The sequence below is a fragment of the Balaenoptera acutorostrata genome, chromosome 6 (assembly GCF_949987535.1).
Source record: "Balaenoptera acutorostrata chromosome 6, mBalAcu1.1, whole genome shotgun sequence".
In the NCBI taxonomy this organism is placed as follows: Eukaryota; Metazoa; Chordata; class Mammalia; order Artiodactyla; family Balaenopteridae; genus Balaenoptera; species Balaenoptera acutorostrata.
In genome coordinates, this window is record NC_080069.1 from 117891601 (window position 1) to 117907888 (window position 16288).

Here is a 16288-nt window from a genome sequence, read left to right on the forward strand (position 1 = left end):
CGAAATCAAGGTGTCCCACAGGGCTGGTTCCTTCCAGAAGCTCTCAAGGAGAATTCATTTCCTTGCCTCTTCTGGATTCTGGAGGCCGGCTGCTTTCCTTGGCTTTCGACCTCTTCCTGGCGTCATTCCAACCTCTCACTTCTGTTCTCACATCTCTTCTTTAGTCAAACCTCCCTCAGCCTCCCTCTTACAAAGAGACTGTGATTACATTTAGGGCTCATCTGGATAATCCAGGAAAATCTCTCCACCTCAAAATCATTAATTTAATCACACCTACAGAGTGTCTTTACCACGTAAGGTAACGTTCCCAGGTTCCAGGGATTAGGACCTGGATATATTTGGGGGCCATTATTCAGCCCACACCACACTGTCCCCCCACTACCAGCCCTGTTCCCCATTAAACACTTCTGCCCATCCACATCCTTCCCATTGGACTGGTTAAAAAAATTAGGGAAGAGTCATCCAGTGGAGCATGGCATACTGTGGAACAGTCATTAGAAATGGTGAGGGAGAACAGTTACTGATCTGGAATGTGACTGAGGAGCTACTGTGTGATCTGAATTTTTATTTTAAAAAATATGTATCTAGAGAGAGAGAAGTAATGTGACATTGAGATTAAGATCATCGACTCTGGAGCCAGGAGATCTCGGTTCAAATCCTGCCTGTGCCATTTACTGTATGACACCAGGCAATTCACTTAACCTTTCTGATGCCTCAGCTTCCTCATCTGTAAAATGGGGAAATTTGTACTTACCTCATAGGGATGTTGAAAGGATAAAATGAGGTAATATGTGTAAAGTGCTTAAAATGGTGCTTGCCACAAAATAGGCCCCATTTAACTGTTAGATATAAATATTGTACATAAAATATAAATTATATATATAAATATATTTTGTGTGTGTGTATATATATATATATATATATATATATACACACACACATACACACTATATGCAGACTACATAAAAAATAACTAGAAGGCTATTCTCCAAAAAAAAAAAATTTTTTTTTTTGGCTGTGCCGCGCAGCTTGTGGGATCTTAGTTCCCTGACCAGGGATCGAACCTGTGCCCCCTGCATTGAGAGCGCGGAGTCTTAACCACTGGACTGCCAGGGAAGTCCCAAAACTTTTTAATTTTTGATATTTAAATTTTTAAATCTCAGTGATGGGTCTGTGAATAATTGGTATCATCTTTTTTCTTATCCACAAGCTCTATTTATGCACAATGAACAATTACTTGCATAATCAAAGTGAAAATTTTAAATTTAATAATCTAACAAAAAAAGTGAACCAGAATCCTAATCCTTAAAGCCCCTGCTGTGGCTTGCTCTCCCCAGGGAGCCCTCCCTGACTCCCAGGGAGGAGGGATCTCGCCATTCTCACGACTCTCTTCCCTTCTTACTTCCTGGAGCACTTGGCCGTGAACTCCAGGAGCCCAGCAGGAAACAGCAGGGAGTGTGTTCTGAGAAGAGACAGCAGACCCCACCAGCTGCAGAAAAACACCCCTCACACATCAACAATGCACATCAACTTTGTGCAACCTTCTTATCCCTGATTTCAACAACCCCATGAAGGGTAACTGACCTCCGAGAGCTTGCCCATGGGTGGGCAAGGATGGGGTTTGCCCAAGGTCACAGCAAACAATTGCAGAGTTCCCACCTCAGGCCTTCTGCTGCTACCAATGCCCACAGGCACACACCATGACCCGAGCATTACCAAGATGGGGCAAGGGCTCCTAGCTTGCGGCCTTTTCCCCTGAAAGGTGTGACTTTTCCTACCTACTCATCTTCAGCACTTTGCATGCTAAACCCATTTTACAGATGGGCAAATAGAGTCCCTGGAAAATGAGGATGGCCCAAAGATGCGATCCCAGAATTGGCCACAAGGTGGCAGCACCAGGTCTTGTTGCCGTCCCCTACAGGGCTTTTGCATCCTCTACCGCCCTCTGCTGGTTATGGGAAAAGGTAACTGAGGCGAGGTTGTCACCTCTGGGGGAAATACTCCGTGACAGAAGCAGGACTCAGTGCCCCGTAGTGGCCTTGCATTGACTGGCCATTCTCCAGCCCGTCACAGGGAATGGGTCTAGTTAGCACAGTCCTTTTCATCAAGGTGACTTTTCATCAAGGTGACCATTTAGTGGAGGTGAGGAGGGTGTGGGCAGGCTCCTCTCTGCCTGCCACAGCCCCAGGGATAAAGCCCCAGTCAGGAGTCAGGCCCCTATCCCCGGCATGGCTCTGCCATCAACCATATCCTCCTCTGAGAAATGCAAAGACAGAAGAAAACATCTCTGTGAAAACAAGGAGAGGGGTGGTGATGAGTAGCTGGGGTCTGGCCTGCCCCTGGAGCATCCTTAGCCAGACCAGGCCTCAAGAGGAAGCCGAGGCTGGGAGACACGATCACTGGATTCAGCAGTAGGAGCAGAAAGGGCAGGGAGCACAGGGTGGGGCTGTGGGACGTGAGACCCTCCCCAGGCCACGGTGCCATGGACTGAAGGTGGACGCCTTATCCCAAGCAGGTCACATCAAATGCTCCCTTTGGGGAATCTGGGATCGAGACAGAGAAAGGCGAGTCGGCCTCCTTGAGCAGCTGGAAAAGCACCAAGTAACCCCGGGGGGTGACAAGGAAAAGGCCGTCTGTGAAGAGCAGGGAAAGTGGGGAGGGGGGGCAGGGATGCAGCCCCATGGCGCTCCTGGCCTAGTTCCTGCCCTGCTGAGGGAGGCTCTGGGGTCCACAGGCTATCGCAGGTCCCTGGAACAAAGGCGCCTTGGGACTTAAAGGCTGATCAGTGAAGGGGGAACTGCATCCTGGACACAGCGGTGACTCGGGAGACCTCAACACCTGTTGGTCCCATGGAGGCAGCTTCCACGGCTCCTCATCCCACAGACTGGTGTGGCCTCAGGCCTCAGCTTCTCTCCTTCCTCCCAGAGGAAGGAGCACTCTGCAGCCATGAAGACCCAGCCAGTGTGACACGGTGACAAGGACAGATGCTCGCCATGGGAACAAAAACAAGCAGGTGGCAGACAGTCCTGCAGAAGCCGAGGCCACTGCTCCCAAAATGACACTGTCTGCCTCCAGAGTGCTTGGTCACTTCTACCTTATTTGAATGTTTGCTAATACAAAGACCATGAATTTCTTTTTTTTTTTTTGGCCGCACCGTGCAACTTGTGAGATCTTAGTTCCCTGACCAGGGATCGAACCCGTGCCCCCTGCATTAGGAGCACGGAGTCTTAACCACTGGACTGCCAGGGAAGTCCCCAAAGACCATGAATTGTTTTTATGTTTTAAAAAAATTAACAGGGCTTCCCTGGCAGCACAGTGGTTAAGAATCCGCCTGCCAATGCAGGGGACACGGGTTTGAGCCCTGATCCGGGAAGATCCCACGTGCTGTGGAACAACTAAGCCCGTACACCACAACTATTGATCCTGTGCTCTAGAGCCTGCGAACCACAACTACTGAGCCCGCGTGCCACAACTACTGAACCCCGCGGGCCTAGAGCCCATGCTCCGCAACAAGAGAAGCCACCGCAATGAGAAGCCTGTGCACCGCAAGGAAGAGTAGCCCCCGCTCGCCACAACTAGAGAAAAGCCCGCGCGCAGCAACGAAGACCCAACGCAGCCAAAATAAATAGATAAAATAAATAAATTCTTTTTAAAAAAATTAACAAAGAAAAAATTTGAACTCTCCTGCGAGGCTCTGAGAGGGTTGCCCAGTCACTGCACAATAGGGAGGGCCCGGGAGGTAGAATTCAGCTCACTGGCTGCCTGTCCCGCCTCTGCAGGGCCACCTCGGCAGACCAGCATGCCCCTCATCTGCTGAAACTAGGGGAACAGGGACCCCACAGCCCTGCCTCGTTCCCAGAGCCGCTTCTCTCTATAGACCCCTGTCCCAGCATCCCCCCCCACTCCCACCATGAAGTGCCAGGCCTGGGATCTGAAGCCCTGGGTGGCTGTCTGCTGCCAGAGGGGCCCCCGGAAGGCACTGTGTCCTCTGGACCCTCGTCTCCTGGTCTCCAGAGCAGGACTGGAACAACCCCGGCCCCTGCTGAGCCAGGCACCCTTCTGCACACTTGACCTGTATCCTGTCATCAAGGCCTCACAACTTCCCCTTGAGGTGGGGACCATCATTGTGCCCATTTGACAGATGAGGAGACTCGGGCCGAGAGGGGTGCCCCTGCCCAGAGCCCCACGGTCAGTGGGGAGCAGAAATGGACCTGCACCCTGGGCCATCTCTGCACCTCCCTGCTGCACATCCCATGGCCGTGTCCCAGGGGTTATGGGACACAAAGCCCACTGAGCCTTTCACCCAGGCCTGACACCTAGTAAGCACAGGAAAAACGGTATTTACTGGCTGCGGACCTCCACTATGGTGCCGCCAGGCGGGGAGCAGCAAACCTTTTCTTTATTGTGAACATGACACACAGTCCTGGGGACACCTGGGAAGAGCAGGAACCAGGGGGAGCCAGGGGTGGGGCCTCCCCAAACCAGACGGTCCCCACTTCCCTTGCCCAGGGCAGGAGCCCAACCTGATTCCCACCCACGGGGCGCAGACAGGGCAGTCTTGAGAGCCCCTGAGAAGGCTAAAGAGCAGGGAGGCCCAGGAGGGGGTCCAGCTGGTGAGGGAGGTAGCTTTCCATGCCCCGGGGGGCGGGGGTACATTTGTGAATGGAAACTGAGCCTGGGCTTTGTCCCCCAGCGCCCCAGGGCTCCAGCAGACGTCCAGTGTTAGAAGCGAGGGGGCAGTTAGGGTGGGGTGGGCAAGAGGTCGAATGATCCTGTCCCCTGCTGCACTGTATCACAGCATCAGCAGGTGCTGGCCCAGCGGCCCTGGTCCCCCACAGCCGGTGTCTTCCACTGTTCCCTCCCTCCTCCCGGCAGGGGTGCTCAGTTCACTGGGGGGCCTCAGCGATGGCCTTCTCCACCCGCAGGTACCAGGGCTGGATGTGAGTGTGACGCATCAGGTCGTCGAAGGCCTCCAGACCCTCCATCACACGCAGCACACCGTACACTGCCTGGGGGAGGGGGGGGCGGGTACAGAGGGGGTGTCCACACCTGCCCCGCCCTCTGCCAGGTGTGTGCCCTGGGCCCATCACCTCCCCTTTCTGGGAGCCCCGTGACCCACTAATGGGCCAATTTTGCACGCAGGGCTTTGAATGAAGTGTGTGGGTTGGCTGCAGGATTCGGGAAGAGGGGATCCCACCACTCGCTCCAAGACCAGAGCCTTGCAATCAATATATTCTACCCTGGCTGTAGGACTGCTTCAAGGATTGGCATTGAAGTCACGCCAACAAGACACTGTCCCAGGAATTTTGCTGGGTAGAAGCCTGGAGCACTGGTTTTCCTTAAGCCCTTGACAACCGGTGGAGGCAAATGCCTCTGGGATGGAGGAGCTGTGAGACGTAGGTGTTGCCTGCCTGGGCCTCCCCCACCCCAAGGACAGACCCTCTGGTCTGTGCACTGTCTGACACCACCACACTCACCAGATCAGCCAGGTTCGGCTTCTGGCCCCCCATGAAGGGCCGGTCTTTGCCCACAGCTGCCACCCACTTGTTGGCAGCCTCGTAGAGATCCTCACGCACGTCATCCTGGAGGTGGTGCCTGGGTAGGAATGGGGGAAGTCCATCAGGGGAACTCCAAACCCTGGCACAGGTGGGGAGAGCGAGAAGGCCCGGGGGCCAAGGCTACTTCGGGGGGTGGAGCGGGACAAGAGACCCAACCATGGAGAGGGAAACAGAGGAAGGTACAAGGCAGGGACCCAGCTCTGGACTCCCAGGCCAGCCCTGCTTCCCCTGGGTTGGGGGAGGCAATCAGGGGTTCTGGCTTTGAGTGTCAACTTGGCTAATGCTGGGGACTTGGGGATGGCAGGCCCCCAGGTGCACGCGCACATGCACGCATGCGCGCACACGCACACACGTGTGCACCATCACCTGCTCTTGAGCCGCTTGCTGATGAGGTACATGGCAGCTGCGCCCATGTACTTGGCCATGGCGCCCTCCACGGTCCCGAAATTGCCCTCCTTGACAATGTAGTCAAAGGAGGCCAAGGCTTCGGTCGGCGTGCGGTACACATTGGGGGAGATGAGGTGCACCAGCCAGTCGTCTGCCCACTGCCGCCACTTCATCTCCTCCCTGGGGGCAAGGGGGGACAGAAGGCAGCCCAGGTGGGCTTCCTGAGCCAGGGCCTGGGAGGTGGGGGAGCAGATGCACTATCTAGACAGCCCAGCGTACGGACGGGAGCAGGAGGTCCTCAAGGAGAGTCAGTCACGCCCGTGGCTCAGCCCCAGCCCTCGTGGTCTCCCAGGCTGCTCCCCGCTCACAGCATCTCGCTCAGCCTGGTCCCCTCTGGGGAAGGCCAGCCCCTCCCCACATCCCCAGGGCCGGCCCCGGCCCCACTCACGTCCTGGCCTCCTTCCCACCATACATCCACTGGGCCTCCTTCTCATCCAGCATGAGCCAGTACTTGTTGCAGAATTCGGTCACCTCCTTGCCCTGGTCGTTCACAGCCTTCATGGGTGGATAGTAGGTGATGATGTCTTCGAGGGGCTGCCTTTGGGAGATATCCAGAGCCTCACCCTGACTCCCTCTTCCTCCAGGAGACTAAGCCCTCACCTCCTCGGGATGAATATCTACCCCAGCCTGATCCAGCCCCAGGACTGACCCACAAAAGCTTTCCCACCCTCTTGTGGGTGACACAGGAGGTCCTGCGGCAAGAGGGACTTGGGGCAGATACCAGAAGCACTTCCCCCACAGAGGGAGATGCGCGGAAGAAGGGGGAGTCTCAGAGTGATGCCCGTGGCCCATTCTGGAAATCTCAGCAGCAGCCCCACCCCACTCCCATGCAGGAACCTAGGGGAGGCCTCCCTGAGATAGGGGACGGGATGAGATGCAGTGCCAGCCTGGGCCTCAGGGGCTCCTTACCCCGACACCAGGTAGGTCTTGAGGGCACTGATGATGACAGAGGAGTCGTTCAGTTGTTGCTGGAGAAGAGGATGGTTTAGATCAAGATTGTGGGGGGCGGGGGGTACTGGCTGACTGGCCAGTGGCAGGATCACCAGGGGCTCTTAATCCTGACACCCAAGCACTCTGCAGAAACTGGTCGGGTGGAACCTGGGCATTGTTTGTCTGTCCCTGGAGGTTCACCCCTAAAATCGATGCCCACTGAGCTTTCCCTTCCCCCAGGACCCACTCCCCACCCTCAGGGAAGCCTGTCCTGAGTAAGAGAGACCCAAGTGTGACTAATGGGGAGGAGAATGTGGGGAGGACCCAGGATCTGAGCTCTGCCCACTCACCCGCTTGGCCTCCTGGGCACTGAGGGGCCGGGAAGACTCAGAAGCTACGTACTAGGAGCCAAGCCCTACATCCTGGAGAGTATGGTTCTCTGTTGATTAATGAAGCAAACCCAGAGGGGCTAAGTGACTGGCCCCAAGTCACACAGCCAGTGAGTGACAGAGCCCCACCTTGAACCCAGACCACCCTGACTTCAGAACCCATGTTGTTAAGCTCTGTGGTCCTCTGTCTCCCTTAGACTCACGGGTTCATAATCCTCAGCCGAGGCCCGGAGAGCCAAAGTTCCTTCCAGGGCTGCAGAGCAGGGCCCAACTCAGGGGTATTCCAGGACAAGCCTGGACAATGGGGCAGGGGGTGAGCTCCCCAAGGCTCACCAAGCTGTCTCCTTCCTGGGCCAACAGGATGGGCACCTTCCTGTAGGAGGAGAACTTGATCTCGGCCCTGCGCACAGGGTTCACCTCCACCACCTGGTAGGGCAGGGCGTGGAAGTCGAGGAAGGCGCGGACCTTGCTGCAGAAGGGACACGTTTTGTACTGGTACAGAGTCAGCTGCAGGCGGCTGGACAGGGAGAGCTGGATGAGGAGCAGAGGAGGGCGCTTCTGAGGCCTGGCGCCCAGGCCCCGCCCCCAGGTCTAGGCCCCACCCCCAAGCGAAAGTTTCCCATGAGAGTTTTCTAGGATGACCTGAGACCTTCAGGAGGAATGGGGGGTGGGTGACAGGGAGAAAGGGAGGTGAAGGGAGGTGGGGAGCAGACTCCTGCAGTGGACAGCCAAGCGCCCATCCAGTGGGCTCCCCAGGTAGAAAGTCTGTTCTGTGTAGGAGGAATCTTCTCATCTCTGTCCAACGCTAGACAGACATCTCTCCTCTCCTTCCTGTCCCAAGGGAACTTCAGACAGCGCTAGGTGTGCCCCCCCAGATGCAACTGTTTCAACTTGGGAGTGCCCACCCCGACCCCTTCAAGGGGTGTGGAGGCAGAGCCCAGCGTTTCCGAGCGGGGTCTACCTCAAATCTACAAGAGGGGAGCGTTATATCTGGGCCACTGGCCTGCATAGGGCAGGAGAGGCTCACGTGAGCTTGCAGCATATTCATGTTTGAAAGCCACAGCTGCAGTACTGCTCCCCCATTGTTCAGAGATGAGAGACTGAGGCTGGGACATGGAGGTGGGCGGGCAGGGAGACACAGAATTCCACTCCCCATCTACCGTTCCTGTTCCCATGGGTTCAGGAAGGGGGCGCCTGTTGGTGTTGGTGGGGGGGGGGGTGCTGGTGCTGTGTACAAAGCATCGCAAGGGCAGCTGGGCCACCTCCCGGCTTGGGGGACATACCCTTGTTCCTCCGTGTCTCAGGGCCTGGAGTCTAAGGGTCATCAGTTCCGTAAAAACACTAATAATAGCACTAATAAATACACAACCTCGGGATTTGGAGACAGTGGGAGGGACACGATAAAATGTTTGTAAAGCCATCCACTGTACAAGAGGCTTTCCCTTTTCAGTGATCTCCAAATCTTTCCATCAAAAAGTCTTAAAACACGTTAGAAAAACGACTTTGAAACAACGAGAATTCTAGTCAGCAGGCATCAGTAGCGCCCCATTTCACAGATGAGGACGCTGAGGGCTCGGGGGCTTAAAACCAAGTCACTGGTCCAAGGTCAAGAGCGGACGGAGGAGGCGATTCCTGACACCGCCGGTTCCCAGAAGTCCCGAAGTTCGGCGCTGACCCGAGCGCCCCTACCCAAGGCTTGGTCCGACCCGGGCTTACCTGCGCGGCTGAGAGGTCGGCACGGAGGTTCTGGGCGCGCAGGTGCCACCGCGCAGTGTGGTACAGCCCCAGGGCTCCTCCCAGGGCCAGCGCCGCCGCCCCCAGGAGCCGTGGGCAACCCTTGCGGGTCGTGGCGGCGGGGCCCGGACCTCCCGCCGCCCCGGTTAAGCCGGCCCGGCTCTGCGCGGGGAGTCCCAGCGCGGGGCGACCGCCCAGCCTCCAGGTCAGAGCGCGCCCGCCGGGCCACAGCGCCCGCACAGCGTGGGCCATGTTTGCTCCGCCGGCGCAGCGGGAGGGCGCGAGAAACAAAGATGGCCCAGGCTCAGGCTCCTCTTAAAGGAGCAGGTCTCCGGCGCCCCGCAGGTTGCCAGGAGTGACAGTGATGCCGAGTGGGGAGAGCCAGCTCTCGTGGGACTGGGCGTGAGTCCTCGGAGCCCAGTTCCACACATCCGTCAGAGCCGAAGAAACACACCTGGGGACGTCTGCTAAATGTCCCGGCTTCTAAAGTGTGGATGTAACTGGTCTCGGTGGTGACCCGGAGACGAACGCAGGAACTCGGCCACGTAGCTCGCCATGTGGCCGTCAGCGTAATCCGTAATACGCACCCAATCGAAAGAGAGTGAACCCTTCAGACTATCAGGGAAAGCGTCACGGCATCGGGTCCATGAGAGGCGCAGAAACCGCCCAGCCCGACCCACAGTAGGTGGGTGTCCTCGAATCGGGCTTTTTCTGCCCTCCCGCACCGCTGCACCGTTTCTTCTGTGGCCCGAACCATAAAATTTTCCATACACACAGGGGGCCTTAGAAACCACGTGTCTCAGATTTATTTCGCCCACCCGAAGGCGCCGAGTCGCCGACCCGCAGGTCCCCAGCGGCAGGATGGGGCGGCGTGGGGATTCCAAGCTCTCCCGCCCCTCTGTCGGGCTCCTTTGCCCAAACTGAGGGCCCGAGCCTCAACTACCTAGGCTTCTCGGCGGGCAGCCCCGGGATGGCCCCTCCCGGCGGCCGGGAGAAGGGTGGAGCTCGAAGAGTGGGCGGGGATCTGAAGGCTGGACAGATTGTGGGCGGGGCGAGGCGGAGTCTGAAGGCCAGTGGGGCACAAAGCTCCGCTCCCGGGATGAGGTGCGAGACAGGGACCAGGCTCTGAGTGGGGCGGGACGTGGGGCGGGGTCTGACAGCGGGGCGGGGCGGGGCCCGGGCGCGTTCAGTTGTGGCATTCAGGCCAGCTGGTCCCGAGTTCCATCCACCGCCTCCACCTTCCGCCCCGCGCCGGCTTTCTGTGCTACAATCGCTGTGTCCCATCTTCGCGCTGCCCTTGCGGCGCCCGAGCCCACAATGTCGGGCCCCAACGGGGGCCTGGGCATGCCGGTGGAGGCGGGCACGGAAGGCGAGGACGAGGGCTTCGGGGAAGCACGTGACCCACGGGGGCTGCTGAGGCGACTTTTGCTTTCTCGGAGGTGACCTCCTGGGAAGGGGAATCGGGGCCGGGATAGGGACCGGGAAGGAACCGCAGAGCCCTCCCATTCCCCCGCCCCAGGGTGGTTTCGGAGCAGCAAGCGCCCTCCGGGGGTTTGGGACGAGCACCTGCGAGCGGGTCCCTGGAAACCGCAGCCTTCGAGAACTGTGGGCGACAGGCCCCGTTTTACAGATGGGGAAACTGAGGCCGCTTCAGGGTCACTCGCCCCTTGGGATTGGGATTTGCTCTAGACACTTATTTCAGCCCCTGTGGAGCTGGAGACTCCTAAGGGGCCGGGGCCGGGAGTGGACCGTCTTGGCTTGGCAGGAGGGGCTATCTGGGTGGGCGTGCCGCCCTGCTGAGTCAGCAACCCCAGGCACCTTTGCTGGTGTGGCCTGGAGCCCTGGCGAATGTGACTTGCTTACAAAGCAGCCTGTTGCCTACACAGCACTGCAGGGGGTGGGGGTAGGGGGGGAAGGAGAGAGAACCATCAGCTCCCTTCTCCCCTTCTGGAGCCTCAGTTTCCCCATCTGTAAAATAAGAATAATGGTTAGTGTCTCCTGCAATGAGATTTGTCAGGATTAAGTGGGAAAATGAATGGAGACAGTCTGGAGGCTAGTGAGGCCATTGTTTTAGAGACCCCTATTTTTTGCCCACCTGGCAGCTTGCTCCATCTTTGCCAAATACAGGAAGGAAACCCAATAACCCAATCCTCCACCAAAATACTTGGCAAATTCTCACTTTGTCTTCCTGGCCAAGACTGGACAGGCCGTAAGGGCAGGCCCACGTGTCTTGGTCTGCCAGCCAGTGCTCACTGCCCTGGGTCCCTATACGGCCTCTTCTTTAATTCATTCCAGCCAGCGACCTTCTGTCTGTGGCTGAGCTGGATGGATCCCTAGGCCCAAGTCTGAGCAAACCCTAGGGATAGCTGTGCTGTTCCCTGTTGCTGTGGGACATCTGGGGACAGGTGGCCAAGACCCAGGGCTCTCACACGGAAGAGAGGACAGAGACTCTGTCCAGGCGTAGCCCAGATCCTGCCAGCCCAGGAGCCCCATTCCAGGCTGTAGCTTCTGTGACCTCCCATTGGTATCTGACCCTACTGGCCAGTCTGCTGGACACATGTCCCTCTGTGAGTCCGTGACCCCACCCTCCTTGTTTTCCTTCACCCTCTCTTCTGCGGCCCTGCCTCTTTTTTTTTTTTTAATAAATTTATTTATTTATTTATTTTTGCTGCACGTGGGCTTTCTCTAGTTGTGGCGAGCAGGGGCTACTCTTCCTTGTGGCGAGCAGGGGCTACTCTTCCTTGTGGCGAGCAGGGGCTACTCTTCCTTGTGGTGTGCAGGCTACTCATTGCAGTGGCTTCTCTTGTTGAGGAGCATGGGCTCTAGGTGCACAGGCTTCAGTAGTTGTGGCTCGTGGGCTTCAGTAATTGTGGCTTGTGGGCTCTAGACCACAGGCTCAGTAGTGTGGCACACGGGCTTAGTTGCTCCATGGCATGTGGGATCTTCCTGGACCAGGGCTCGAACCCGTGTCCCCGGCACTGGTAGGCAGATTCTTAACCACTGCACTACCAGGGAAGCCCCAGCCCTGCCTCTTAAGAATTGGGTTCTTCAGGGTTCAATCTTGGACCCGCTAGGCCCCGTACACGTGGCCTCGGCCACCTCTTCCCTCCCCTGGTTTCTGTTACCATCTGTGTTGTGAATGCCCAGCCTACGGTTTCAGGTCAGCCCTATCCTGGGTTTACAACTGCCGCTGGGTCAGCCGGGATGTCCCCCAGGCACCCCACCCTCATCCTGGCATAATCACCCAACTGGCTATCTTTCCCACCTAACCATTTTCTCCTTTTCTGCTCCTGCCTCCATCGTCAAGGGAGAACCCAAGAGTCCTGCCAACCTCTTCACCCTCCACGACTGCCCAGCCCCTGCTCTGCCACTCCTCCTGACCCCAGCACTCACCCCTCTCTAACACCCCAGTGGGTTCTACCCAAATGTCCCACTGCCCCTTCATCTCACCCAAAACCTACTGAAGAGATGAATCTCAAAATAATTGTGCTGAATGAAAGAGGCCAGGCAATAAAGCATATGTACTATTTGGTTCCACTTATATACAACTAGAAAATGCAAACTAATTTATGGTGAGAAAGCAGACTGGGGGTTGCCTGGGGGTGGGGTAGGGGGTGTGTGATGAAGAGGAGCAGGCGGGAAGGGGCATGAGGGACTTTTGGGGGGGTGATGAATATGTTCACTGTCTTGATTGTGGTGGTGGTTCCATGGGTATTTATATACGTCATAACAAATTTCTCGAAAACTACAATGAAAGCGGTATGTCAAAAGGACTTCAGAGGGCTTCCCTGGTGGCATAGTGGTTAAGAATCCACCTGCCGATACACAGGTTCGAGCCCTGGTCCGGGAAGATCCCACATGCCACTGAGCAACTAAGCCCGTGTGCCACAACTACTGAGCCTGTGCTCTAGAGCCCGCGAGCCACAACTACTGAAGCCCGTGAGCCACAACTACTGAAGCCTGCAAGCCACAACTACTGAAGCCTGGGCACCTAGAGCCGGTGCTCTGCAACAGGAGAAGCCACCACGATGAGAAGCCCGTGCACTGCAAAGAAGAGTAGCCCCCCACTCATGGCAACTAGAGAAAGCCTGTGCGCAGCAACGAAGACCCAATGTAGCCAAAAATAAAATAAAAATAAATAAAAAATAAATAAATTTATATATATAAAACAAAGGACTTCGGAGCTCCAATGGCCAAAGTTGGAACAATTTGATCAACAAAATAAAGTAGTATTGGCTTATAACCCAAAGTATACAATAAATATCCATGAGCCCATTCTGATATAAATAAATGATTGAATTAATAAGTAAAGGGGAGAGAAGATACAAATCTCTTGTAGAGAAGAATTCCAAATAATTTGTGTAGACACCCTGCCCTCAAGGAGGTGGAGCAAAATTCCCCCCTCCTTAGGTGTGGGCTGTGCAGAGTGACTTTCTTCCCAAGAGGACAGTGTGGGAAGGGGGAAGAAGGGTAACTGCAATGGAGAAACCTGACAGTCACCCCCCAGCCAGGTGACCAAGGTCAACATCAACATTGATCGGTCATATTGATAGTATGTACCCTTGATAGGATGTGATGCAAAAATGGCACTTGACCTCTGCACTCTTTCTCCCCCAACACCCATAATCCCAGTCTAACCACGAGGAAAACACCCAACAAATCCCGAGAGGGACATTCTGCACAATACCCGAGCAGTGCTTCTCCAGACTGTCAAGGTCATCAAAACCAAGGAAAATCTGAGAAACTGTCAAAGCCGAAAGAAACCTAAAGAGACATGACAATGTATGTATATGCATAGCTGATTCACTTTGTTGTGAAGCAGAAACTAACACACCATTGTAAAGCAATTATACTCCAATAAAGATGTTAAAAAAAAAAAAAGAGACATGACAACTAAATGTAATGTGGGATCTTGGAACAGGAAAAAGGGCATTATGTACAAACCAAGGAAGTCTGAATAAAGCATGGACTTTGGTTAATAAAGTATCGTTGATGGTTTGTTAATTGTAACAAATGTATCAAACTAATATAAGATGTTAATAATACGGGAAACTGGGTACAGGGTATATGGGAACTCTTTTCACAATTTTTCTGTAACTCTAAAGCTATTTTAAAATTAAAAGTTTACTTTTAAAAACTTGTCAAATTGTGTACTTTGAACATGCTTAGTTTATATTGCTTGTATTTGTGGGAAGATTTGTTAATGATTGATTCGATTTCTGTGGTGGCTATAGGGCAGCTCAGATTGAATCCATTTGGGTAAATTACAATTTACTGGGAAATTTCCCATTTCATTACCGGTAACATTTACCTATTCTTTTAATGTCTATAGAATCTATAGTTATATCCTTCTTTTACTTCTGTTTATCTGTGCCTTATATCTTTCTGTTTTGAGAAATTTTTCTAAATTTCTATCTAAATTATAACTCTTTTCCAAGAGTCAACTTTTGGCTTTGATATTCCTATTGTGTCTTTCTAATTTATTAATTTCTTCTCTTAACTTCATTTTCTCCTTCCTTCTGTTTTCTTTGAATTTGTTCTGTGGTTTCTTTTATAAATTTTTATTTTGGACACCTTGCTTATGACTTTGCAGGTTTTCTAGTTATTCTAAAACACACCCTTAAAGCCATGCATGTCCCTTGTTTATTGTGAGCCCAGCAGGGCATTAAGAGTCTATTTCACGCTAGATCTGGTTGTCTGGTGGAGGGAGGGCCCTTCAGAGTTTCTAGACTGCTGTTCACCAGGATTGCTTTTCACATGAGTCCTCCCCAAGGTGTACTCCCCAAGGTCCACTCAGGCCACAGGGAGACTGGGCACCCCTCCGTGCCTACCCTTCAGAGCAACAGCCCTATCTTCCCGATAGCCTCCCCTTCTCTCCTCGCCAGCAGGGGCCGATCCTGCCCATCCCTCGCCTTTTGACTTCTCTTGGCAGTAGTCTGACTCCCATCCACAAGCTCCAAGACCAGAAGTCAGCCCTCCACCTTCCCCAGCGATTCTCCAAAATAGCCTCACTGGGCAGGAGCTGGAGGAAGCAGCTCCCTGCTCCTAGTGGGGATAATTAGGAGGTAAAAAGGGGAGGGCTCTGATCACGGAAGGGAGGGACCCTGCGGCCCTGGAATACCGGCAAGGCCCTCTGGACGGGCCTCTCCCACCTAATACAGCACACACTCGGAGGAAACACTTGGTGTGCACTGGGAGCCTGTGAGAACCCTCAGCCATGCAGGAAGGGGAACATTGGAAGGCAGGATGAAGAGAAGACAGTGGGAGAAGGGCAAGGCTTCCACGCTCCAGCCACAGGACCGTGGCACCTGCCGGGGCACCCAGGAACCCTGCCTGGACAGAGCTGAGCCCTGGTGCTCCTCAGCCAGGGAGCCTAGGGCCTCTGAGCAGCCTGGCTGCAGCTGCCTACACAGACCAGCCTGCCGGGGGCCTGGGGCCCCTCCTGAGATGAACCCAGGTCTCTTTGTGAGCAGGTCTGGGGTGTGGATGGCGCAGGACAGGTGGGGTCTGGGGTGTGGAGAAAAGAGGTCTATATGGGTCAAGGGGACTACGATAGGAGGGAAAATGCCCCCCCCAAAGATATTCATGTCCAAATTCCTGGCATCTGCAAATGTAAATGTAACTGTATTTGGAAAAAAAGGCTTTGCAGATGTGATTCAGTTAAAGATTTTTTTCTTTATTAATACGTGAAAAAAATTTATATAGTAGTTAATGTCCTAATGCCTGACTTTTAAGGTGTATAAATTAAATGTGTTACTCTCTTCAAAAACAAACAAAACAAGCTATTCTTTCCTTGGTATGGCCCAGATTTTTTCCTTTCCTGAAGACTGACAATATCCTAATTCCTGATTCATAATACAGTAGAGTGCATTCTGTTTTCAAATTTCTAAAGGGATAAAATTATTTTTACAACTCACCAATATTTGAATAGTAGAAGACATGTTCTCAGCCTGATGATCAGCCTTTTCTTTCTTTCCGTCTTTCCTTCCTTCTTTGCCTTTTAAATAAATTGGGATTTTTCCAGACCACCTCAATAAAGTGAATATCGCAATAAAAATTTTTTTAATCAAATAAATAAATTGGGATGTGACATGAGAGCACCTCAGATTATCCATGTGGGCCCTAAATATCATCATGAGTGTGCTCAGAAGATGAGGCAGAGGCATGAGAGCGTGTCACATTCTAGCTAATTCCTCTTGGCAGTCTCCTCCTCCTCCTCCCCCTGTCTCC

General features: G+C 54.1%; 1 protein-coding gene across 4 annotated transcripts; it reads right to left on the bottom strand.

The window, feature by feature from the left end:
• Positions 1-1242: 1242 nt before the first annotated feature.
• On the bottom strand, positions 1243-9469 carry PTGES2 (prostaglandin E synthase 2). Of its 4 annotated transcripts, none has more exons than XM_007194610.3 (7): positions 9041-9469; positions 7658-7855; positions 6915-6973; positions 6394-6543; positions 5925-6125; positions 5478-5595; positions 1243-1462 (listed from the first exon to the last, which is right to left on the bottom strand). In XM_007194610.3, exons 1-7 carry the CDS (start codon positions 9308-9310, stop codon positions 1274-1276), a joined length of 1185 nt encoding a protein of 394 aa, XP_007194672.2. In that variant the 5' UTR covers positions 9311-9469; the 3' UTR covers positions 1243-1273. The 4 variants fall into 4 exon arrangements, with proteins under 4 accessions (XP_007194672.2, XP_007194674.2, XP_057403971.1 ...); XM_007194612.3 differs by lacking the exon at positions 1243-1462 and adding an exon at positions 1469-2287 and having other exon boundaries at positions 9041-9460; XM_057547988.1 differs by lacking the exon at positions 1243-1462 and adding an exon at positions 2317-2543 and having other exon boundaries at positions 9041-9454.
• Between the last annotated feature and the right edge of the window lie 6819 nt (positions 9470-16288).